The 27,929-nt window shown below is 36.3% G+C and overlaps 1 protein-coding gene across 1 annotated transcript; it reads right to left on the bottom strand.

Moving 5' to 3' along the window:
• Positions 1–13,981: 13,981 nt before the first annotated feature.
• LOC104428995 (ervatamin-B) lies at positions 13,982–18,680 on the bottom strand. Its single transcript, XM_010041901.3, has 3 exons — positions 18,395–18,680; positions 14,968–15,258; positions 13,982–14,814 (listed from the first exon to the last, which is right to left on the bottom strand). Exons 1-3 carry the CDS (start codon positions 18,678–18,680, stop codon positions 14,228–14,230), a joined length of 1,164 nt encoding a protein of 387 aa, XP_010040203.2. The 3' UTR covers positions 13,982–14,227.
• Between the last annotated feature and the right edge of the window lie 9,249 nt (positions 18,681–27,929).

Genomic DNA, 27,929 nt, shown 5'->3' with positions numbered 1-27,929 from the left:
GATCCCCACGATTCCTTCTACTGCTGCTACAACTGAGAATACCCAGCAGGATCCTACGTAATAGTTATTGACCTTATAACTATGTGAAATTACCCTATTCTGTAATTGTGATACATTGATGTCTGGCTTCTCATTATAATAAGCCAGGCATTTGTTTGGTGTAGATGTGGCTGTGACGTAGTTGTGTTGCACTGTAGTTGTGCTATGATGAGTAGTTACATATATTTTAAAACTATAGAACCTCAAAACTGGGTGAAACATCTTCCTAAAAGCTGTTATAAATTGTTGCAGCTATCGAGAGTTCATCAAACAATTTAATAAAAGATGTAGAACTCCTATTTCAAAATTGCAGCTACCTAAAGAGAATTATACCAAACAGGCTCTAAGTCACTCAAATAACGTAAATTTTCCAGAAGTACATATGTTTTGTGTAATGCCAACTCATTTACTTGAAAAAGAAAAAGAGTCAAGACGCAATCGCAATGTTTGTGCTTACCACATCTGCCTTTATACTTAATATGGTTTACAACACCTTTCTCTACCCAGTCAATGTCATCAGGAACATCATCGGCCAGATTTTTGTGTCGGCCAGATTTTTGTGGCTATACGACGTCATTTTGGCAGGCTCTTGTTGCTTGGATGCCAAGTATCCCATATGGTTTCGGACGAACTCATCATTGGTCAGGTCTGAGAATTGGTTGAAACCTAACTCAGAAGTTCGACTCCTAGACCTTTTGAAATCCTCAATGAACCGCAAGTTCTGGGCGAAAATCGCCTGGCATTTTGCCTTCTCCTATGGGTCCTCGTAGGTCCGAAATATTCAGCCATCCATTGCTGGTGCTGCTCTGCAATGGTGGGCTCTTGCAACATGCGGACTGCAATCGCTTGCCATGCCTAAGCACCAAAAATTAGAGCAAGAGAGATGATGGATTCAATCTTGAACATAAAAGGCATTAAAGTGGATGTGAACATTTTCTTTTGTGAATGTGTTTTCTTCTTCTCAGTGCGATATTTGGAAGTGGATGTGATGAGATAGCTGCAGCAGAGATGTATATTCTTAGGCTCTTCATAATCAGGCCATACGAAAAAAAAAAAAAAATGACGTGCAGACCCCTCAAGTGCCATAACTTTGCACAAAGGGACACTTAAGTGCCATAACTTACGAAAGGTACAGTTAAGTGCCAAAATCGGAGTAAAAGAGATCACTTGAGTGCCAATCTAGCCAAAGTCTGGCCAAAATGCCGACGTGGCATTTTTCCGGCGAATCGAGCCCAAAACGACGCCGTTTTACACCCTGACGTGGTCAAATAATGCAAAAACAACGTTGTTTTGGGCTGACGTGGTAAAAAAATAAAAATATTAATTAAATTAAATTTAAAATTAAATTTAGTTAAAATATTTATAAAAAAAAAAAAAAAAAAGGAACGAGGGGGAGGCAGGCGGGGATCAGCCCTTAGCCGCCGCCGCGCCCCCGCCGCCGCGCAAGGGCTGGCGACGGCGTGGGGAGGGTCGGCCGGGGATGCCAAGCCCTAGCAAGAGCTCGCGAGCCCTTGCCCAAATCTAGAGAGGGTCGGCGGGCAACGGCCCTTGGCTCGGTCGGGCGAGGGCCGCCGACCCTCCTCGGATCTAGGCCAGGGCCGCGAGCCCTCGCTGCTGGCCACGAGATCTAGGGGAGGGTTGCGGCCCTCGCCGCCGATCGGCCGAGGTTGCGGCCCTGGCTAGGGCCCCGACCCGGCCGACCCCCCCCCGTCGCCGTCGCTAGCCCTTCCCGGCGACAACGGGGTGGCGACGGCGGCGGCGGCGCGCGAGGGCTAATCCCTCGGCCCCCCCGGTTCCCTTTTTAAAAAAAAAATTTAAAATTTTTTTAGTTTTTTAATTATTATTTTTATTATTTTAACTAAATTAAATTTTAAAATTATTATTTTAATTAAATTAAATTTTAAAATTATTATTTTTAAATATTTTAAATAAATTTAATTTAATTATTTATTTATTTATTTTTTTACCACATCAGCCAAAAACGACATCGTTTTTGCATTATTTGGCCACGTCAGCATGCAAAACGGCGTCGTTTTGGGCGCGCTTAGCCAGAAAAATGCCACGTCGGCATTTTGGCCGGACTTTGCCCGGAGTGACATTCAAGTAATCCGTTTTTCTTCAAATGTGACACTTAGGTGTACCTTTCGTAAGTTATGGTACTTAACTGTCCCTTTGGGCAAAGTTATGGCACTTGAAGCGTTCTTTTGCCGAAAAAAAAAATTGTGTCAATTTTAAGGTGGAAAATTTGTTCCCAATTCCATATTTTCTATGGAAATATGAAGCAGAAAGCCATGCATGTTCTAATACGAGTGATTCTTGCGCATACACCACCGCAGGCAAAGACTTTGTCACATTTTTTGACTACTAAGAGAAAAATATCGCATCTCCATATTACATGATATATGCACTAATGGACCACATCAAATTTTCCTATACAAACATCATGAAATTACGCGTACATTTTGCATGGACTCTTAATCAAATCCTATAGACCTGCAACTTGATTTCTCAAATATCATTAATTTGAATGAGACTAGAACTGTCACTAACCTATACTAGGCTGGTTAAGAGTCAAGTAAAGTGTGGGAGTCTGCCTTAACGTTGCGAACCAGAATCAAGTAAGGAAGACTAGTTTTAGCTAGCGCCCATTACAAATCCCTCTTCTTCTTCTTCTTCTTTTTTACGAGAATACTCTTTCATGCAATCATTATTTATTTATTTTTATGTTTAGACACACAAGTGTAAAGTGGACATCCATAAATGCACAAACAATATTATAAAGTCATCGTTAACAATCGGATAGATTATTCAAACAATATAAGAAAACAATAAAACCGTATAGGGCAAAATTAATACAAGACCTTATTATAATGCGCCAATGCAAGAACCCTATGAGCAAAGCAACAAGTGCTCTAGGAAGAATTAATCATACCAAACATGCAGGTGCAATGTACAAGGAAAATAAATAAAAAATTTAAAGAAGGTGACCTAAAACTATTCTACGTGTAAGGCAAGCCTAAACCTAATGCAACGGATGCGCTTTTTATATTTCATGTATTAAAAATGAACTATTCTAAATGATAAAATAGTGCATGGTTTAATCTATATGCATTTTTATATATTCTTTTTTTTTTCTTTTAATGGAGATGCTTTATAAATGACCAAGCGTGCGCATGGTTTTTATTTATTTTTTCCTTAATGCCGTGCAGATATAGACTTGACTATAATGAAAATTGTAATAGGATAAATAAATAACCGAAATGATTCTAAATGCGTAGCGAAGCACTTATTTATGAAGAAATCTAAATCTCTCTTGATTTTTTTAATTTCTTTAATGCAGTGCAAACATGAAAATAGTAATAAACGAATTGATTTGAAACTCACCAATAAATGAAAAAATATATATATGAACCTTTTTTTCCCTTTTCATTCTCATTGGTACCGTGAATTGGTTAAAGATCAACAAATTTTGAAAGGCAAAAAAGGAAGAAGAAACAAAAAGATGGCCGAAAGAAAAGCAGAAACAAAAGATATGCATATGTGCAAATGTGAAAATAGTGATAAATAGGTGTCATAGCATTTATATATGGAAAACTCTAAATTTCCACATGAATTTTTGTCATGCAATATTATGTCTTTTTTCATTGCTAATGGTCAAACTACTAAAACATACCAAAAAGCAAAAATAGATGGAATCAATCCTGTTGTGTGTACATGAATGAGTAGCACAAATTAAATTGCAAATAGTATGTTGGAAGCTAAGTGGAAAAGTGTCTACTTGAACGTAGCAAACCATGTGACATTCACGATGATAAGAATTCCAACAAGAATTAAGAGATGGCTAATAGGCTCACTTCATGAATAACTTGGTATAACTCGAATCACTCACCTCAAACAAAATGTCGTGCAAGGATTAAGTGGACAACTCCAAGCTTGGTTAGGCTAGAACGAAAATTCAAGGCGACATGGTGGGCCACCAACACAACGGTGAGCACTCTTGATTCACTATACTATTCTCTGAATTCTTTCCTCCGGGCAACATTTCTCATTCATATTATTGTTCTCTTTCTGTTGTTTGGTCCCCTTAGACTCCGTGAGACTCCCCATTTATGGGGTTAGACCTTCCATATTTCCTTCTCAAAATTGAATTTGAATTTCACCCCCAAATAACCCTTTGAATAACCCCTAAATCTCTCTAACCACCTTATTATTCTAACGAATTAACAAATTGATTTTACTTCGGTGGATTTGGGGAATTAGGCGTGATTTTGCACCTGAAGAATGAAGACTCATTCTTACAAATTTTGGTAAAACCGAAGGGGATATCTCGGCAACTTTTGAAGAAGAATCGAGCCCATTTGGACCTGATCTTCTGTTCCAGGCCAGAATGCGCCCGATTTGCATGAGGCCAGTTTTGGGCCTCAGTTGTTTAGACCAGCCCATCCGACTTGGCTTTAGCAAACGAGGCCCGTTTGGACCAAGTTCGCCAGACCATGCAAAAAAACAATAAATAAATAAATAAATAAAGATAAATACAAAAATATTGTAAAATATTGTGTTGCAAATATATAATAGAGATAATAAATAGTTTAAGAAGAGAAAGTAGGTAAACACCAAAGATAGTAGAGAAAGCCAAATACCATAAATCGTAGAGAAAGTTAGAAGAGAAAATTTTATCTCCAAAGTATATCACTTTGTATATCTACGACAAAAACTAAGCTCATATTTATAGGAAAACAATGATGTACTTATCATTAATATCAATGTATTGAATAATACATACATTTGATAGGGAGATGAAAATTCATTGTATAGGGAGATGCATTTAGAATGTATGATAAAAAAAAAAAAAAATATTTTTGGCTGCGTAATCAACCTAGAGAATTTTTATAAATGGCTAAAACAAGAATTGGCAACTGAACATTAGTTATTGGAAAATTGTCCAAAACATTAGTAATTGCTCACATATCTTAGGATAGGGTTCAATAGTTAGCAGTAAATTTCTTACCACATTGGCCTTGGTTCTTTATAGGGTTGACAACACCTTGTTTGACCCAATCGAAGCTCTCCAGGATACTGTTCAAACCTTGGTACTTAAAAGAATTGACTTGGGAGGTGTCCCGTGGTGATGATGGTGATGATAGCAGTTTGTGTCCAGTATATGCTGCCACAAATTCCTCGTTTGGTTAAGTCCGAGAACTTGTTCAATCCTACCTTGTAAGTACGGTTTGCCGCAGCATTGAACTGCTCAACGAACCGCAAGTTTTCCGAGAAAATCTTCAGACGCTTCACCTTCTCGGCGATGTCTTTGTAGTTGCACCTATGCTAACTCATCCACTCCTCGAACTTTTTATTCGTGAATGGAATTTTGTAGACATGAGACGCGGCATTGATCCTAAATTTTTGCTACATGTTCAAATTAATTCCTTAACCATATGAAAATGTTCATATCGTTCTTCTATTAATTCAAGTTAAAGGAAATCTGTATATGGCTTTCAATTCAATATGTCTAAATAGTGGACAAAAAATAACATTACATGTGGATTATCACTTTAAGACATTCTATTCAAATTAGAATATAATAATCATTTTAATTTGTTTAACTTGTTCCATTTGCAAAAATTATTTTAATTTGATGATATTAATTATTATATTCTAACTTCAATGACTCACATGAATAATTTACTTGTAACATTATTTCTTTACCCACCATTCAAACTTACTAGATTGGAAGCCATATCAGCAAATTCTATTAACTTGAATTAATGAAAAGATAACATAAAAAAAATTATGTAGTCTAGAGATTCAATTGAATGGTTACTAAAAGTTCAGAAATCACATTAAGCAAATTAAAAATTCATAAATGACATGTATAGTGGGTCAAAGTTCAAAGTCCATTTGTGTAGTTGTATCTTGATAGAAGTGAACATGAAATTAATTTATTGGAGCAATTTGATGGCAACGGAAGTCAGTGACAGAACATGGTCAATGTCATTGTTTACTCAACGAGTGCTTGTTCCACATGATGTCCAAAAGCTAAACAAAACGGTGCTCGAATGGTCCTAGATCATTCCCTGGCTTCAACGAGGGTTTCTGTGACTATGGCGTATACAGCTCGAGCACTTACTAGGTAGGTTCTTCTAAAGCTAGACAGAACTTAATTGGTCTGGAATTGTCTCTTATTATATTCCAATTTTCTTCGTGCACCTTTCTGAATTTCAACGCCTTTATTAACCTAGACTTATAAAAATAAACACCTTTCTGAATTTCAACGCCTTTATAAACCTAGACTTATAAAAATAAACAAAAGTAACGTGTGTGTGTGTGTGTGTAAGGAATAGAGACGATTGCGTGCGTAAGAGAGAGAGAGAGAGAGAGAGAGAATTAAGTGAATGATTAATATTGATCAAAAGTTTTATGTTCCTCAACTGACATTTATCTAACAAAAAACTCCATAAGCTTTACAAAATTATGAATATTGACAACTAGATTTGCAAACAATTTTTTTTTCTTTCTATTCTAAACTTTAATAGAATTTTGAATTTCGATAGAAAAGTCATTCGGTAATATTTTTCACTTAAAATAAGCCAAAACACATGACAAATACCAGACTAATCAATGGTACTAACAATATTTCCACAATTAGCTAAAATGGAGGCCTATCATGTTCCATGGGGGTATAGGGTCGTGTTTTACTCCAATCCCAATTAATTGAAAGTTCATCTAACTAATTTTTAATTGATGTATTATAAATGTAGATACGTATATGTATGTGTGTGTGTGTTTGGTCAAGTTCGCATATGATTAATATATACAATTATTTTAATTTTCTAATCGGGGAGTTCAACTTCCTCTAACGAGGGATGGACGACAAATGTGACCCTATACCCCCTCCACTTTGGTTGCTTTGAAAATCTTTTCAAAACACAATGCATGGATATTTATTATCAAAACCTCATAAACCCTAATAGATCCTAACATTTTTCTTCACTTATTGTAGTGATAAAGATGGGTAGACGTCAGAGATGGGCAAGAATCATCGCGTCTGTCAAGCAATCATGGGACCCACGGATTCAAATCACTACCCTTTTTCACTTTCGTGGGGTTTAAGCAAATTCACAACGTGATATAACATCATCTAGAAGTTTGTCAATATCAAAACCCTTTTCAAGTGTCCAATGCACGGATTCTCTTCCCTTTCACGTCCACAAGTTGTCATACTTTTTTTTCTCGGATAGATGTCAAAACTTTATATGGGTTCGAATTTCACTGAGATAAAATTTTGAAACCCAATTAATTATAATTTTGTTTTGTTAGAATGTTAGCCCCAAAACGATTGCGATATGGCTTAAAGTAAAGAAGTTGGGACTTCTCAGCTCAAGCCCATCCTCTTGGGAAAATAAATAAATATAAAATTAATAGCCCATAGTGTTGATTTTGGTTCCTCTCTTTTGGGGAAAAAAAGTCATATGGAATGCTTGGTTCAAAGGAAAACCTTTTGTAAATTTCAGAGTTTTCAAGTTTTATACCGTAACGTTATTTGTTTTAGATAAAAAAATTCGCTTGCCAAGCGGATGTATGGGTGCGTTTCTGTGTAGATGTCTTACAGAATATATCATGGCAACGTGTTCGGTTTCTGATCTCAGTTGACCACTTCATTCCATATGCACACAAGAGGAGTTATTTTAAAACTGTAATTTCGAAGCATATCGATTTCGGTGGTTTAAAGTCCTTTCAATTCTAAAGTTTGAATTATTTAAATGAACAAAAGAAAAGAGACCATCATGTCTTCTTTTTTTTTTTTTTTTTTTTTATTATTATTATCATGCCCGTATACAAAGATAGAGATGCCGGTTCCTCTCCATTTTCCATTTCCCATTTTATTCCATGACCAACTTCATCCAGTCGGTTCAAATGTAGGCCTTTCTTTAAAAACAATGAATTTACCCATTGAATTTCTAAATCAACAAATATTTTTGTTTTAAATACTTGATTTAAATACTAATTTATTATAATTGATCATAATCCTTTGCAAACTCATTTTGTAATTCCTGCTACTTGAGTTGACAAAAGTATCTATGAACTTTTAGCATACAACAACTTATTCCGCAAAACATCATAGGTTGGCCAATGACCTATGTATATATGGTTGAGAAAGAAGAAATTCACCATACCACAATTAAATCCACAATAACTCACAAGGACCCTTCTAGCAAGGGAACATTGAATCAGTTACGGTAGAGTTTGGACACAACGCTTGGCCTTGCAAAGTCAAAGTCAACGTGGGTCGCCCCTCTTGCTCCTACAATCACGGGGTAGACGGTTTGAAATAGAGTAGTGCCAAGCATATTAAAACTAGTCTCTATGAATTGGGGATTCTTATTTGGTACCCTAATGGTGTACAAAAGATTAATCACCCAAGCAATCTATAAATGGTATTTTATTTTGGCAAATGAATTCATTCCATTAGTAAATGCGAATTTCAATCTATGTAATCAATATTTTACATTGACGATGTACTTGATATCTATACATTTAGTAATGTAATAAATTGTACAAGTGGATATTTAAGTATAGCACGTCACAAGTCCCATGTTATTGAACAGAGCAGAGCAGAGCAGAGCAGAGGAGAGAGAGAGAGAGAGAGAGAGAGAGAGAGAGAGAGCTTTAGTAGTATGTGAATGCCTGAACAAGACTTAGGTGTGGAACCAAAAGTTTAAGGTGTGGAACCGACTTTCATTTTTAACTTTTATGCTTTATTTAACTTGTCATTCACGCAAGTTGACATTTATCTAACGAAAAATACCTGAACAAGACGTTATTGACAACTAGATTTTGTTCATAATTTTTTTTTTTGTAATTATTAAATTTGATAGAAAAGTTATTAAGTAATATCTTGCTTAAAATAAGCCAAAACGCTTGATAAATCGCAAACCAATTAGGTCCTATTATGTCGTTCTCACAGAATGATTTCACAAAAACTTATGAGATTATTAGTTTGCACACAAGTAAGTAAAATTCGCAGATCATCAAACAATCATCGAGTATTAAAAAGAAGTAATTTCTTGAGATGAACTTGATAGGCTTTGTTTAAATATTTGAGATTAGGCAAAGAAAAAGGTGATGAGTCTATTCTATGTAAATGCATCTCCCCGTCAAGCAAAGACTTTGTTAGCATAATAAGTCCATAGAGCTTATTACTCAAGTTTGGACATTATAGGGAGATAGCAACAATTGATTAGCATCCATATCAAGTACCATAAAATATCATCAACTTAGACCAATGTTGGTTTATACAAATTAAAACTGTAGGGATTCTACGAGGACAATCTACCTTTTACTTATTTCCAAGGACTTCGTGAAACTGTTGATATATTAAATTACACAATCTTTTGTTTAGAATGATCTTGAAGGTCACACCCATCGAGTCTCACCTAATGTACTCAAATATAATATTATCATGGCCTACCTTTTACATTTAGAGGGAAAAAGATATAAATTTAGCGGTGTTACCTAAAAGGTAGGCCTATGACCCTCAATTAGGCACAAGCCCTCCCAAACTCATCTCTCATGCAATGTTGAGGTATTCAATTTTAGCTTCAATCAACATTATGAGGATTTTTTAATGAGAACTCACTACTAGCCTATTAGAGAGTCGGCTCGAAATCAAGTGAGGCATTGGAGTATACCTCAATGCAACTAGAGATATAGGGTTAGAGAATTGATTACATTAATTAATCAACTAGTGCCCTCTCAACACTTAATCTTGTTCATTTCGAGAAGATGTTTGTCGGACAGTTTGGATTGATTTTAAATCTATTCACTAACATGTGAGGCGATTATGTGAGTCCGCAATTATTGAAATAACAATTAGCAATCAATGAAACATTAAACAAATTGCAAGGCAAAGTGAGAATCAAATGCTAAGAAATAAGAAAAATCACATTCCTAACTAGACTAAAGAGAAACCACGATCAATATATTGATGGTGCGTGATCAAGTGATAATCAAAATAGATTTGTGCAAACAACAACCTAACATTTGTCTTAAGAACATTCAACCTTCGGCAAAGCAAAGCTTGTTCAATTTTGAGCATAATTTTTTGCTCACCCTTTTCCCACGCCTTTTTTGGCTTTTTACATCCCCTTTCCACCTTGAATCAACTAAATTATCCCTCATCGGTCTTAGTGTTAAGATTATTTCTTACCTTTTCTTTTCTTTTCTTTCTTTGGAAATTCTCACACATTTAGAATTGACAAGACATATGTACTTGCAAATGGTTCCAATGGATTGTCTTATAATGCAATTTAAATTGTCATATTTTTCTTGTCAATAACTAATTATTTCATGTAATCAAGGCAAAGATAATATTTAAAATAATTTTTTAAGATAATAATGGATGTTTAGAATTTTTTATGGAGTTAATATTTTCATATTTTTAAATCTTTTGAAAATATCTTTTAAAAATTTGTGCAATGTTTGTAAGAAAAATAATAAAAGCTGGAATATCATATTCACCAAATTCATTCTTTAAAACTAGTCGATGATTTTTTTTACTTTTACTTGTACTTTGATTATTTTTTCAATAATGGTTTGCTATTTTTTTTTATAAAAGCTGTACAACTAATTAACACAACAACTTGTGAGTTATTGGCCAAATAAATTAATTTTTAGAAAAAGAAAAGGACACCAATTTCGACCCAAATGGGAAAAAAAAGAATATCGAAAAAGAAGAAAAAATGTAAGAAATAATCTTAAATCAAGAGTAAGCCTCATATTCAACCTAATCTTTGTTGTTTGAATTGAACATGGTAGATTTGTCTTTTAGTAAATTTCAAATCAAACAAAAAGAAGAAAAAAATGTAAGAAATAATCTTAAATCAAGAGCAAACCCATAATGATAATTTGTTCAATTCAAGGGGTGTCAAAAGCCGAAAAAGGGTGGAAAGCCATCACTATTTCTACCCCTTATTGACTTATGACAACCTAATTTACGTTAATTGGCTACACTATTCCTTATGGCTATGTTTTGCACTCAGGATAAAATTTGGCATAGAATAAAAATTTTCATATCCTGTGTTTAGTGCTTACTTAAGACGAGATGAAGTCGGATGTAAGAGGGATATGAGTTGGATAAAATTATCCCATGGGGAGATGGAATAAAGATAAATAAGATTTCTAGTTTCCATAATGAAAAAGTTATTTATCTCAGATAAAATTTATTATATTAACAATAATGAAATTATATTTTAATATAAATAATATTTGAATTATAATTTAAGAAATTCGAAATGACAAAAAAATAAATTTATTTTTAATTTAATATTATTTTTATTTATGCATTCATCTTTAATTCTATCTTATAATATAAATTCAATATATGAATATAAGTATGTAATTACATTTATTACATATTTTAGGTATTTTTTATTTTAGATATATTAGTACAGCTTACTATTTAATAAAATTTTATTAGAGAATGATGGAAGGCGAAAAAAGAGATAATAAACAAAATGTTTAAAAAATAGGGAAAATAAAATAAAAATAAATTAGGGAATAGTGCCATGAGAGATTTTTACCATCTCTATTTGTGAACTTTTAGGTTCATTTATACTAATATGACCTTTATAAAAAAAAAAAAAAAATGTGTCTAATATAATATAAATATATTTGACTTTATTATTACGATTCACCATATAGTAGATATGATATAGCAAAATCCCACGATTTCATATCATATTCTATCCAGTTATATCTTGTTTAGAAATCTAGATGACAAACGTAACCTAAGGGTCCCATACTGATTTAAGATTATTTCTTACATTATTTCTTTTTCTTTTTCTTTTTCTTTTATTTCAATTTTACTAGAGAGGAAACTACTCATGCTTCTCTCAAGCAACATTTACTAAAGTTAAACGTGGGGTCACTCTTGATTTAAGAATAATGTTTCCCTTTTTCCCCCTTTTTGGCTTTTTTCCTTCTTTGTCCATTTGGAACAAAACTAGTGTATCTCTTTTCAAAAAAAAAAAACAAAAAAAATTCTTTGGTAGAGAGCTAAATAATTATGTTTCCAACAAAAAAAAAAAAAACTAATTAATTTTCAAATAATTACCCAAAATGGACATTATTTAAATTAGGGCTTGGAGTGGGAAAATCATCTTAAATAAGGTCCATTGGCTGATGATTACTTTTTTGGCCATCAGAGAAGGGATATCTTGGTTGAAAAAATTGTAATTATATTTTTAAATTTTTTTTTTGATTTGTTATCCTTTTTTTCTTTTTTCTTTTTATTTTCTTTTATTTTTTCCTCTTCCCTTCCATGGACATGGCCGTCAACGGCCAACAGAGGTCACCCTCACCTAGCCCTTGCCCGAGTTGAGTCAGGGCGTCCCTCACTAATGTTAGGCAAGGGTTGCCCCCACCTAGGCAAGCAAGGGCTGCCCTCGCTTGAGTCAAACGAGGGTAGCCCTTGCTAGATCCGGAGGGCAACCCTCTCTTGGGTTGGCAAGGGCAAGGGTGCCCTTACTAGTATCGAACGAGAGGCACCTTTGCCGGTGTCGGTCGAAGGCAGCCCTTGGCGAGGTCGGGCAAAAGCGTCCCTCAGCAGATCCTCGCCCTCACCTCAGTCCGACTTTGCTCCGCCATGGCCGGCGGAGGGAAGAGGGAAAAAGAAAAGAAAAATATCTAAAAGAAAAAGACAAAAATGCCCCTCGACCAAAGAGGTTATGCCCCTTTTTAAGACTTTTATGTTCACTTCGAGCTCTCATTCAAAACAAGTTACATTTCACGTCTTTATTTAATACAATTTGGTCATTTCATGCCCTTATTTGAAACAACATCAACTTCGGACCCTTATTTGAGAAAATAAGAGAACTTGAGGCTCTTATTTGGAATTTTCCTTATTTTATTAATGAGTTGTATATTTCTTTCTTTTTTCAATACTATGAGACTATTATTAAAAAAATAACATAAGCATAAGTAAGAAAATAATCTTGAGTAAATTGCATATAATGCCTACATCAACCACAATATTCAAATTTTAAATAAATTCTTATAAATTTGTACCAAAAATCAAAGTCGAAAATCCACGTTCATGAGGATAATCTATGGAAATGAACCAAACAATTTGCACCTAAAACTAACATTTCTTTACTCCAATATATGATTAGGGCTTGCTTAAAGTATAATAATAAGTTCATAACAAACACCAATGATACATACATGTAAATGGGTCAAGAAGAAGCGGTTAGGATAAATAAAAAAGTTTTTTGGAAGGGACCTTGCTAAGTTTTTCCTTTCGTGAAATTGAAAAACTAAAAAGAAAAAAAGGTGAGAAATAATCTTAAATAGTGTGGGGTACAAGAGATGATGTAGTCAATTCAATATGACAATAGGTATCAAGAACCAATAAATGGATGGAAATAGGGCAAGCCTATAAAGAAATTGGCAAATTTTTGCCTCTGCCTAAAAAAGTACACAAAAGTTTATAAAAGGTAAGATTTATAGAGATGAGATATAGAATTGACAAGTCACTCAATCAGAAAAAAGTTGATAATTACTTTAATTAGGATTGGTTGATAAGCAAGGCAAATAAAACTTAATAAATCAATAGAAAGTTGGAAAATTGGAGAAAATATAAAAAAAAAAAATTGTGAGTAACTAAAATGAGACTTGGTAAACAACAAGTGGGCAATTTAATAGGAGAAAAGCAGATAACTCACAAGAGTGAATATTGGTAAATTCATAGTAATTAATAGGTTTAATGCGCTCTAAAAAAAAAAGGACAAATAATACTCCGACAACATATGTTAATGGATTTAAATGAACCAAGTAAATTTTGTCAAGTAACCCAGATGAGAATCGGAAGCATCCGGTATTGAGGACCACCCATACACATGGTTCAAAGTCTCGAACAATGCTACGATATGTTTGCTAACAATAAAAAAATTCAAGGACCGTCTTCAAATCCTCTTTATTCTCATTATCATAAACACGCACAAGAAACTTTAGTATAAGAAACCCGGCAAAGGTCGCGGGGGATCCAACTGAAATTAAAACAGTAAATAGACGAGATTAACTATAGTAATTAACCCGAAATATTTCCACTTATAATAAGCTCAGTTCATATCGACCGATTTTGCCCTACTAACGCACATGAACTCGAAGCCGTAATCTCTCAGACGGATACTTATGCGACGGGATAAGAAACTTTGGAGGCAATTCCACAAAGGCCACCTTCGACCCCAGAATCCCTCTGAATTCTCATGTACCCGCTCTCGCCCCAGGAGACATCCCAAGAGTTCCTCATCAACCAGTACTTCATCCCATCCGTATCCGTCCCGTACCCGACGACCGTCACCGCATGGTTCAGTTCGGTCCCGCATGGGCCAGTAAAGACACCGCCTGCATAATTCTGGAACGCGGCCCCGCTCGAGTCGAGTGCTACCGACACCGGCTGCATTGCCACGGCCTTCAGCATGTCGTCCTCGTTCGGGGGGACGTCCCTGTAGTCCGATATTTTGGCCTCGGCAACAGATGAGGCCTGCACATCGCAGGTGCTGTCGACCCCAACGTACGGGTAGTTCGTCTCGGAGCTGATGCCATTGTTGTTGATGATGTACTTGAAGCCATTGTCCATCCAGCCGCCTTGACAGCCCTGGTTCCCGTCAGTGGCGCAGTCTATGAGTTGCTGCTCGGACAGGTTTGGTAGCACGCCAGTGGTGATCTGTGTGATTGCTTCGACCGCCGCCACCACGGAGAACGACCAGCAAGATCCTGTACACATAAGGTAGTGAGTTCTGCAGTGATTATAATTCAATGATGAAAACTTCTCAGAAAAATATTTTATGACAAGTGTATTTAAGCTGGGCAATGCAATTGCTCGCATATCTTAGTATAGGCTTCAATAGTTAGCAGTAAATTTCTTACCACATTGGCCTTGGTTCTTTATAGGGTTGACAGCACCTTGTTTTACCCAATCGACGCTCTCCGGGATGCTATTCAAACCTTGGTACTTAAAAGAATTGACTTGGGACGAGTTCCTGCGTGTTGATGATGGCAATTTGTATCCGGTATATGCTGCCACAAATTCCTCGTTGGTCAAGTCCGAGAACTTGTTCAATCCAACCTTGTAAGTCCGGTTCACCGCGCCGTTGAACTCCTCGATGAACCGCAGGTTTTCCAAGAAAATCTTCGAACGCTTCGCCTTCTCGGCGACATCTTTAGTGCCGACTCATCCACTCCTCGAACTTTTTAGTCGCGGATGGAATGTCGAAGGCACGAGACGCAGCACTTGACGCACATGCACATGCACACAAGACAAGTATCAACCGTATGCAGAAATTTTTTGCAAGTTTCAAACCCATTTTCTAATGAATAGATATGTTTGTGGTGCAGAGATTGAGTGAATCCGTTAGGTGTATTTATAGAAGGAAAAACTACACAATCGAACCTTAAGTTTTGGCCTAATGTACAATATTGTCCCTAAATTTTTAATTTGTTCAATGCGGTGCCTGAATTTTTTGTACATGTTTAATTGAGTCTCTAAATTATATGAAAATGTTCATATTATCCTTCTATTAAATCAAGTTATTGAAAATTGCATTTGGCTTCCAATTTGGTATGTTTGAATATGGACTAAAAATAACGTTACATCAGGATTATCCACATAAGATATTCTACTCAAATTAGAATATAATAATAATTTTAAGTTATTTAACTTGTTCAACTTGGACAAATGATTTTTCATTTAATTTGTTGATACAAATTATTATATCTTGAGTTGAATATCTTATATGAATAATCCACATGTAACATTATTTCTTCAACCATGACTCAAACTTACTAAATGGGAAGCCAAATTAGCAAATTCCGTTAAATGAATAAATGGAAGGAAAACATTGAAAATTTCTGTGTATCTAGAGACCAAATTAAATAGTTACCAAAAGTTTAGGGACGATATGTATAGTGGGTCAACGTCCAGAGTCCATTTGTGTAGTTGCCTCCTTATAGAAGTGACTATGAAATTAATCTATTTCAGCAATTTAAGGGCAAAGAAAGTCGGTGACAGAGCATGGTCAATGTCATTGTTTACTCAATGAGAGCGTGTTGCACATGATGTCCAAAGCTAAAGAGAAAGATGCTTGTATGGTCCTTGATCTTTCTCTGGCTTCACTTAGGGTTTCTGTAACCATGGTGTACACAGCTTGAGGATTTACTCGGTAGGTTCTTTTAAAGCTAAGCAGAACTAGATTGGTTTGAAAATGTCCCTAATTATATTTTACTTTTCTTCATGCACCTTTCTACATTTCAATGCCTTTATTGACCTAGACTGATAAAAATAAGCAAAAGTAACGTGTGAGGAAGAGAGATGATTGCGCGCATGTGTGTACGGAAGGGAGACGAATGAGAGAGAAACAACGGTAAGTGAATGATCAATATTGATCAAAAGTTTTCCGTGCCTCAATAGACATTTATCTAACAAAAACTTCCGAAACTTTATAAAATTACGAAAATTGACAACTAGATTTGCGTATGATTTTTTTTTTTTTTTTTTGGTTATTCTAAACTTTAATAGTATTTTGAATTTTGATAATAGAGTAAGCCAAAACACACAATATATGACAGACTAACCAATAGTACCAATAACCACTAGAATTCGCCACCCTTTCAACATGGAAGGGGGAGGTGAGGGGTTCAAATCTCCACCTTCTCAGAGGGGGGATGAGGTGGGGACACGTAAGTTTCAGGAGTGGGTTTCGACTCCCACGCCCTGCAAGAGGCAGGGCAAAAGTCTGAGAGTGAGTATAGAGTAAGAATAAAATAGGACTGACCAAAAAAAAAAAACCAATAGTACCAATAATTAGCTCAATTGGATGCCTATGGTGTTCCATTTCGAAGATGGTATTAATTATAGGATCATCTTTTACTCCAACCTCTATTAATTGAAAGTTCATCTTACTAATCTTTAATTGATGGGTTCCAATCGTTGACAACACACACATATTTTGGTCAAAGTTTCCATATGATTAATACACATGATTACTTTAACCCGCCAATCGGAGAGTTCAACTTTCTCCAATGAGTGATGGGGGGCAAATGTGGCCCTGTACGTCCTCCACTTTGGTTGCTTTGAAAATCTTTTCAAAAGGCCGTGGATAGATATTTTTTTTATCAAAACCTCATATACCCTAATTGATCCCCATATTTTCCTTCACTTATTGTAGTGATTAAGACAGATAGACGTGGGACAAAGGCAAGAATCATCCCGTGTGTCAAGCTGACATGGGACCCACAAATTAAAAGCCACTTCCCCTTTCACATTCCTAGAGTTTAAGTAACTCCACAACATGATGTAACATCATCTAGAAGCTCGTCAATATTGAAACTCGTTTCAATTTCCAAGCGTCCGTTGCACGGAATCTCTTCCCTTTCATACTCTCTTTTCTTTTAGATAGGCAGAATTTTATCCGGACTCATAAGGACCTTTCTAGCAAGGGAACATTGAATCAGGCATGGGTATAATTTGGACACAAAGCTTGGCTTTTCAAAGTCAAGTCAACAGGGTCGTCTCTCTTGCTTCTACAATCACGGGGTGGATTCTTGCTTCTACAATCACGGAGTATGCCGTCAAATTTAAAGTGTAAAGGTCAGTCAACCCATTTGGTTAGTCCACATGCTTGAACTTTATCGGGAATTGTTGGAAAAAAAAAATGGTCAGAGAGAGAAAGAGAGAGAGATCTAATTGTAAGAGAATGCTCAATATTGACAGAAAGTTATAGGTGTGGAACCGACTTTCATTTTTAACTTTTATTATATTTTCTACTTGTTATTCACGACATACCAAAAATAAAAACTTGTTATTCACGTAAATTGACTTTTATCTAAGGGGAAATGCCTAAACAAGACGTATGAATATTAACTGGATTTTCTTCATATTTATTTTTGCAATTCTAAAATTTGATCTTTTTTAAAATTTTGAGAGAAATTTCATTATGTAATTTCTTGCTTAATATAGGCCAAAATGCATGATAAATCACAGATTAATTAAATAGCTATCATGGTCTATGCTGGTGGAATGATTCTGCAAAAACTTATGAGAATATCAGTTAGCAAAAACTCACGGGTCATCAAACAATTATCGACTATTAAAAAGAAGTAATTTCTTGAGATGAACTTGATAAACTTGGTTTAAATATTTGAGATTAGACAAAGAATAAGGGGATGAGTCTATTCTACGTCAATGCATCTTGTCATCAAGCAAAAACCGTGTTTGCTACCCAATTTGCCACTTGATTGGACTCTCAAGGAGAGTGGGCTACGGTCACTTTTCTAAGTTGGGCTAGAAGGGCGTTACATTCTTCGAATTGATGACTGAAGGCCCATGGTATGCTGTCAACAACTGATAAGCATGAGATAACTGATGTGCTATCAGTTAGCAAGTCCACTTGCAGACTGTGGTGTAATCGGAATTCAGGTTCCTCCCTCAAAGTCAATAGTGCTCTCTTTGCAACAAGGGTTTCCCGCTCAAGTACAAACAACGCTTGTTCCTTTAGGGCGAAGCTTATGATTATACCGAGAGTCTCGACAAACTCTTGACACCGATCTCTCTTGCTCGCCTTTGATCCAAGAGCAATCGACATTGAATATCCAGTCCCCAAGTTTCAAAAGCATCCATTGCCTAGAAAGCATTCCTTTTTCCTTGCCTAAACTTCTCACTAGGGAGCCATTGATTATGATTATTACTTACCAAAGCGGCTTCGTCAACAATTAACTCCAGTCTTGGCTGCCATTGTTGAAATACAAAGCCATTTCACCAATCCCATATCAACCATAGTACATTCACAGTCAGCTCTTGAGGGGGGAAATTCGAACCCAAGGTGAGTACTTTCAACACCCATTTGTTTATTGTATGTATGTTCACTAGAGATACCAATAATTTAAGTCGGTCTACCCAAATATTTTTGGATTAATCATATAGTAAGAAGAGGTGTTCCATGGTCTCTAGGATTTTTTTGGCTGAACAAACAAAGCGGATCAAGTACCATTTTCCTTTTGTATAGATTTTCTTTCGATGGTAAAGCATTTTGGCACACACTCTGTCACGCCCCAATCTTCGAGAGCACGTCTATCCCTCACCGATCGATTAAATAGCGACATCCTAGGACGCATCGCCGACCCATTCATTTTAAATACGCATGCGGAAGTATAATAAAATCCACAGACAATAAAACAACGAGATAGGGAAGTAGGGCCATAAAATTTCAAACTACACCAACCACACTCATATATAAATATATATATGTATGTATATATGTATGTATAACACCACTAGTCATATATAATACAAGCCAAACCAAACTTTGTTTATCCAAGTGCTTAAGGTTTAACAAACAGGGGTGGAGGTCTAACAACTACGGCTACTCATCATCGCTAAACTCCTCTTGCCCCACATCCTTGTCCCCATTTGAGCCATCTACCAAGTACACCGGGGACTTTGACTCTTCGAGCTTTGGATCCTTCGATTCCTCTACCGCTTCACCCTTAGGGTTGCGTACATTTACCAAAGGCAACCTCCAAAACGTATAGAGGTACATTAGATTCCGGCACGGGGCCCTCCCTTCGCCCATCATGATAGTGATAATACCATGACTAGTACTTATGAGGTAACTTTTCAAGTTCACCCACGTCACCCGGATGGTGGATTTCACCGGTACATACTCCAATCCTTCAGGGTGGGGGTGTATCAAAATGTGATAAAATATCTCAATGAGTTCCTTCGATATACCAAAATGCTCAAGAGGAAGTGGAGGTGCTGCTATCTAGAGACTTGAAATGTTGTCCCACAACAGGGTGAGACTACGGCTCAGCAAGTTCTACCCTTCTAAAACCCAATTAGGAAGCAAATACGCCCTAAGGGCTGCCTAAACACAACACAGGTCAAATGACTTACCTTTGCCTCAATTCCATCTTACAAATCAATATCAGTTACAAATGCCTCAAATCACCTCAATTAATCAATTCATAACATCATATCAAATCATTGATCAATCAACATAGTTGATTACATGTTATCACGACCACTCTCCGATCGGCCAAATCAATACTATCTAATAAATCTAATCATATCAGGACTGCTCACTCTATGCTGATATATCTTATTTTCTTTTCTTTTTTTGGTAAGGACTAAGCTAATATATCGATAATATAGCTCTCCCTAAGCTGATAAATATTGTACTACTCTCACTAAGCTGATTAGGTATACTGCTCTCGTTAAGCTGACATATCAGAGCCCATAAGTTGATATAGTATACCGTTATACTGATCGCAATCTAAGCTAACATATCACCTGTAGGTTGATATAGTATACCACCCCAACCATTTAATCATTTTTTATTATATCCGATAAAAATAGCCGTGTGTGGGTACACAGTCGGCTTTAGCCAAAATACCATAATTTCACTTTTGATCTTCCCACTACTTTCAACAGTCTAAAATTAGATTTTTTGCGCTGTATACCAATGCCCGGTAATTTTCCAATGGATTGGGATTGAGTCAAGCTCACTCAAGGGTGGGCCAAGTCCAAAACCCCATATATACAATAGAAATTACCCAAGCATAGTACTCATTATTGGACCTAAGCAAGTTCTTAAAAAAACTTCTAGAGCTCAAGGTGTAAAGTAACTAGAGGGTATTCTCTCCTCTAGGGAAGAGAAATACATAGAGGCATTGGGGGGAACAAGACATCTGAGCACTCGCACGTAAAATAAGAAACATGATCCGATAGCCCACCACATAAATAGGTAGGTATAAATGGTCCCTGCTAGAGGAAAATCCCGATTCTTGGTGAGATAACCTAATAACCAACACCAGGGATCCAAGGACTGCCTGGAACTTTTAGATGGATACAGGTTGGGATTGGGTCAAGCCCAATAAAGGGCGGCCCATCTCCAAAACCCCGCAAATACCATAGATATTTCTCTAGCATTATACCCATGGCATTTATATGTGAGGAATGCATTCTAGAGACAGAGAAAATCGTACATTGAACACGAAATTGATTCACATTTTGTTGGAATTAATACGTTGTCCGCCTCATAACTCGTGGCTAGACTCTACGCTTAAAAGCAGATGACGATAGCTAAAAACATATGATTAGAAGAAGCAACTCGTACTCATGGGACGCTTAAGTTCTGGGCATGTATGTTTTAAGTGTTATTCTTAAGCAATGGATTAGAAGCTTCCGATGCGAGTCCGCACATTCCTTTAGAACCACCACCGCCTCTCTGAATCCTCATGTAACCACCTCCACCCCATGCCACACCCCAAGAGTTCCTAATCTTCCAGAAAGCGATTCCATCCTTGCTTTTCCCGTACCCAACGACGACAACAACGTGGTCCAGCTGCGAGCCGCAGTCCCCATTGAACACGCCATGTCTATAGCTCTGGAACTCCCGCCCACTTGCGGCAATAACGACCGCAACTGGTTGTTGGGCGACTGCCTTCATGAGCTCATCCTCACCGAGCGGCACATCTGCAAAACCCTTGATTCACACCGTGTGTTCTGCTGCTTTCGTTGCATTGCAGGTCCTTTCCATCCCATGGTATGCATAGGTATTCTGGGACGCGATTCCTCGGTTTCGGATAATGTACTTGAAAGCATTGTATGGGTAACTGCCTCTACAGCCGTAGCTTGTGGCATCCCAATCTATCAGTTGTTGCTCAAAGAGCACCAATAGTTTGCCGTTTGTGATCCCCACGATTCCTTCTACTGCTGCTACGACTGAGAATACCCAGCAGGATCCTACGTAATAGTTATTGACCTTATAACTATGTGAAATTACCCTATTTCCGTAATTGTGATACATTGAGGTCTGGCTTCTCATTATAATATGTCGGGCATTTGTTTGGTGTAGCTGTTACTGCGACGTAGTTGTGTTGCACTGTAGTTGTGCTATGATGAGTAGTTACATATATTTTAAAACTATAGAACCTCAAAAGTGGGTGAAACATCTTCCTAAAACTGTTATAAATTGTTGCAGCTATTGAGAGTTCATCAAACAATTTGATAAAAGATGCAGAACTCCTATTTCAAAATTGTAGCTACCTAAAGAGAACTATACCAAACAGGCTCTAAGTTACTCATATGATGTAAATTTTCCAGAAGTATATGTGTTTTGGGTAATGCCTACTCATTTACTTGAAAAAGAAAAAGAGTTAAAACGCAATCGCAATGTTTGTGCTTACCAAATCTGCCTTGATACTTAATATGGTTCACAACACCTTTCTCAATCGGGAACATCGTCGGCCAGATTTTTGTGGCTATAGACGTTGTTTCGGCTGGCTCTGGTTGCTTGGATGCCAAGTATCCCGTATGGTTTCGGACGAACTCCTCCTTGGTCAGGTCTGAGAATTGGTTGAAACCTAACTCAAAAGTTTGACTTCCAAACCTTTTGAAATCCTCAATGAACCGCAAGTTCTGGGCAAAAATCGTCTGGCATTTTGTTGGGAAAATATAGCTTCAAATTGGGTAGAATAATGAAAACGGATCTTTAGAATACTCAAGTCGGACTTTGAGACTTGATATCACTTTCTTTAAGAATTTATTTACCCCACAATGTTGCTAATAATCACCGGCAAAAATCCTCCAAGATACAACAAAGTCTCAAATGAGAATACTAGATAGGAATTCTAGTATTTCTCCAGAGTTTCTCTAGGAAACAATCGAAAAATGGCTGCATTCCAGAAAGAAGGCTTGAAAATGATCACTCTTGTACTTCTGAAAATTGACAAGTATATATACAAAACAGTCTTAAAACACATGCAACTCTTCATGAAAAATTACCAAAAACAAACAAATGTGTCCTTTCGAAAACTACCCAACTAAACAAAGGCATCTATTTATAAAAAGTTGAAAGAACAACCAATTGCAACCCTTCAGAAAAGTTGCAAACTAAACGAGCATCTTTCCAAAGGTTGTCTTAAAAAACACAAAGAAAAATTTGGAATAATTTCTTTTTTATAAAATAAAATTTCGAATTTTTTATTTTAAATAATTTCCGAAAATTCTCAAAACAAAAGCAACATTTGAATTGATTAAAATTAATAACAAAAAATAACAGAGGGATTAGTGCTAATTAAACCGCGGGCATGCGAAGTGCTAAGTGCGCCAAATAATCACACACCCGCATGCAGGTATGGTACCCCACCCAATCATTCCTTTAGCTACACAAAGGAAATCTCACACTTAGTCCACTTCTTCCCACTTAATTTGTTTTTACAAACAAACCTCCAACACATTTTGCTTTCTCCTATGGGTCCTCGTAGATCCGAACATATTCAGCCATCCATTGCTGGTGCTGCTCTGCAATGTTGGGCTCGCGCAACATGCGGAATGACATCGCTTGCCTCACCCAAGCGCCAAGAATTAGAGCAAGAGAGATGATGGATTCACTCTTGAACGTAAAAGCCATTGAAGTGGATGTGAACACTTTCTTTTGTGAATGTGTTTTCTTCTTCTTCTCAGTGCGATATTTTGAAGTGGATGTGATAGATAGCCTGCACCAGAGATGTATATTCTTAGTCTCTTCATAATCAGGCCATATGAAAAAAAAAATGCGTTAATTTTAAGGTGGAAATTTGTTCCCAATTCCATATTTTCTATGGAAATATGAAGCAGAAAGCCATGCATGTTCTAATACGAGTGATTCTTGCGCATACACCACCGCAGGCAAAGACTTTGTCACATTTTTTGACTACTAAGAGAAAAATATCGCATCTCCATATTACATGATATATGCACTAATGGACCACATCAAATTTTCCTATACAAACATCATGAAATTACGCTTACATTTTGCATGGACTCTTAATCAAATCCTATAGACCTGCAACTTGATTTCTCAAATATCATTAATTTGAATGAGACTAGAACTGTCACTAACCTATACTAGGCTGGTTAAGAGTCAAGTAAAGTGTGGGAGTCTGCCTTAACGTTGCGAACCAGAGTCAAGTAAGGAAGACTAGTTTTAGCTAACGCCCATTACCAATCCCTCTTTTCTTTTACAAGAATACTCTTTCATGCAATTATTATTTATTTATTTTTATATTTAAACATGTAAGTGTAAAGTGGTCATCCATAAATGCACAAACAATATTATAAAGCCATCTTAACAATCGGATAGATTATTCAATCAATATAAGAAAACAATAAAACCGTATGGGGCAAAATTAACACAGACCTTATTATAATGCGCCAATGCAAGACCCCTATGAGCAGAGCAACAAGTGATTTAGGAAGAATTAATCATACCAAACATGCAGGTGCAATGTACAAGGCAAATAAATAAAAATTTTAAAGAAGGTGACCTAAAACTATTCTACGTGTAAGGCAAGCCTCAATCTAATGCAACGGATGCGCTTTTTATATTTCATTTTTTAAAAAAGAACTATTCTAAATGATAATATACTGCATGGTTTAATCTATATGCATTTTTATAGATTCTTTTTTTTTAATGGAGATGCTTTATAAATGACCAAGCATGCGCATGGTTTTTATTTATTTATTTTCTTAATGCCATGCAGATACAGACTTGACTATTGTGAAAATATTAAGAAGATAAATAAATAACCGTAATGATTCTAAATGTGTAGCGAAGCACTTATATATGGAGAAATCTAAATCTCTCTTGATTTTTTAATTTCTTTAATGCAGTGCAAACATGAAAATAGTAATAAATGAACTGATTTGAAACTCACCAATAAATGAATATATATATATATATATATATGAACCTTTTTTTCCCTTTTCAATCTTATTGGTACCTGAATTGGTTAAAGATCAACAAATTTTGAAAGGCAAAAAAGAAGAAGAAACAAAAAGATGGCTGAAAGAAAAGCAGAAACAAAAGATATGCATATGTTTAAATGTGAAAATAGTGATAAATAGGTGTCGGAGCATCTATATATGGAAAGCTTTAAATCTCCACATGAACTTCTTCTTCTTCTTCTTTTTGGGTAAGGGTTTCCACATGAATTTTTGTCATGCAATATTATGTTTTATTTTCATTGCTAATGGTCAAACTACTAAAACATACCAAAAAGCAAAAAAAGATGGAATCAATCCTATTGTGCGTACATGAATGAGTAGCACAAATTAAATTGCAAAAGTATGTTGGAAACTAAGTGGAAAAGCGTCTACTCGGACATAGCAAATCATGTGACATTCACGATGATAAGCATTCCAACAAGAATTAAGAGATGATTGATAGGCTCATTTCATGAATAACTTGGTATAACTCGAATCACTTACCTCAAACGGAATGTCATGCAAGGATTAAGTGGACAACTCAAAGTTTGGTCAAGCTAGAATGAAAATTCAAGGCAACATGGCGAGCGACCAACACGACATTGAGCACTCTCGATTCACTATACTATTCTCTGAATTCTTTCCTCCAAGCAACATTTCTCATTCATATTCTTGTTCTCTTTCTGTTGTTTGGTCCCCTTAGACTACGTGAGACTCCCTATTTATGGGGTTAGATCTTCTATATTTCCTTCTAAAAATTGAATTTGAATTTCACCCAAAATAACCCTTTGAATAACCCCTAAATCTCTCTAACCACCTTATTCCATTTCAATTGCAGCGGGTCCATACAACCTTGGGGTTTACATATTTTTTTTTTCTTTAATCGGTCCCTTGCGCAATTCATATAGCAGAAGCACATCCATTAACTCCCTTCTCTATATACAGAAATGATGCACACCTACTAAACATTTATAGGTAAAAGCCGTACACTTTTTATTTACTTACATCAGATGGACATCATTCATCGGTACATCAAAATGCCATAGTCTTCTATATTCGGCTACACTCCAAAAGATGACCGATGTTTCCTCAAACAGTCATACACTTTAAGTCCATCGATCAGTATTGGCGTCCAAAAGCTCCTTTCCTTGCTATCCTCCTCCTCACGGTCACATCCAACCGTTCAAACCATCTACTAATCTGAAATGTCGGTCCCCAAAAGGGGTGAGTACAACCACTCAGCGGTAAGGAATCAATAACCACTCAATGCATCATACAAGTCATACATGCATTGCAAGCATTACTTACCTTTAAGCCATGCACATACTATCATGCATCATCATATCAATTTATAACACATACATGTGTATCATCATCGTATCATACATGTCATCATCATCATGACATCATTACCTTACACATGTCATCATCATCATGGCATTATCACATTACACATGTCATATCATATATCATCATCATTATCATCACCATGCATATCATCATGCATATCATATCATGGGTGATTATCATTATTTCACATCACATATCATCATCATCATCATCATCATCATCATCATCATCATCATCATATCATGGGTGATCATCATTATTTCACATCACATATCATCATCATTACCATGCATCCATGCATGTAACATCATCACCATATCCTCATATCACATGTGCCATCATCATTACCATGCATCCATGCATGTAACATCATCATCATCATGCATATATCATCATGCATAATTTAATTTCAATTTCATTTTTTGGCTGCCGCATTTCTCTTTTCCCGGGATCAATGTTTGCATCCCACATTCATCACTCGCGCCCATGACCCTAGCATTGCGAGGACCATCCGGGCATGTATCCAAGATACAACCGGGCATCCGGCACCCCACATTCGGGCATCTCGTATCCCAAGCGGCATCACGAGGCATCCGGGCATGTATCAAGATACAACCGGGCATCCAAAGGGCATCGACTCATTCGAACCTCGGGCATCTCGCACCCCACCCGGCATCACGAGGAATCTCGGGGCTCGCCATGAAAATGGTTACCCTTACCCTCCGAGCATGCATAATGATACAACCCCTCACCCTCCGAGTATGTATCATAATACAACCGGGCATCCCGACACTCCCGGGAAAACCTGCGGGCATGTATTCATAATACAACCAGGCATCCAAAGGGCATCGACTCCTTGAACCTTTGGGCATCCCGACTCCCGGGGCATCGTCGGCTCACACCTCCAACGGTATCATCATCACCACGATGCATATTCTCATACATCTCATTTCTCATTTTCCACATTTACCAATATTTTGATCTCAATTTAACATGGCACATATCGTGACATCAAACAAGTCATACTTGGCATAGCATTCACACATGCATCACAATTCAATGTCATACATACACCAATATCTCATCATACATGCTACAATGTATAATTATTTATTAATAAATTCAATGGAATTTATGGCCAATAAAATAATCCATTTTATTTTATTATTATTTATTATTTTTTTAAATAAATAAATATTAAATTCAATATCTATAAATTCCCAAAATTATAAAAATTCAAGCAACTACAAACCAATAGAATTACATGCAAAATTCATGGCCAAATCGAATTTCACAAAATTTCACAATTTCCACAAAACAGCCCATAATATTCGGATAAAACCAGAATGCACAGTTTCCGTATAAATTCAATTAAAATATCTATACGGCATCCAAAATTACTAAATTTTACTGAGTTATAGCCAAGACATTTTCGTACAACTTTCATGAAGAACTCCAAGCCAGATTATGTTTAGATTATTTTATACAGTCTCACGAAGCTTCTGGATCCATTACCGCATCGTCCAGTGCACACATCTCCGAAATACTGAGGTTTCACCTACCTATTCTCTTTCGTTTTCTCTGAAATTTTGGTATGTTATACATCAAGATATCCTTTACAAGTTTCATGAAGAGATCTAGGTCAAATAACCAGATTATAGTCATCATTTAGGTCCTTGAAGTCTCGGGTGTCTCGGAACACATCACCAGAATCATCGTCTTCAAGATCTAGTTG

Source organism: Eucalyptus grandis, chromosome 5, assembly GCF_016545825.1.
Source record: "Eucalyptus grandis isolate ANBG69807.140 chromosome 5, ASM1654582v1, whole genome shotgun sequence".
In the NCBI taxonomy this organism is placed as follows: Eukaryota; Viridiplantae; Streptophyta; class Magnoliopsida; order Myrtales; family Myrtaceae; genus Eucalyptus; species Eucalyptus grandis.
The sequence above is the reverse complement of the archived record's forward strand: the minus strand, read 5'-3'. Positions and strand labels throughout refer to the sequence as shown.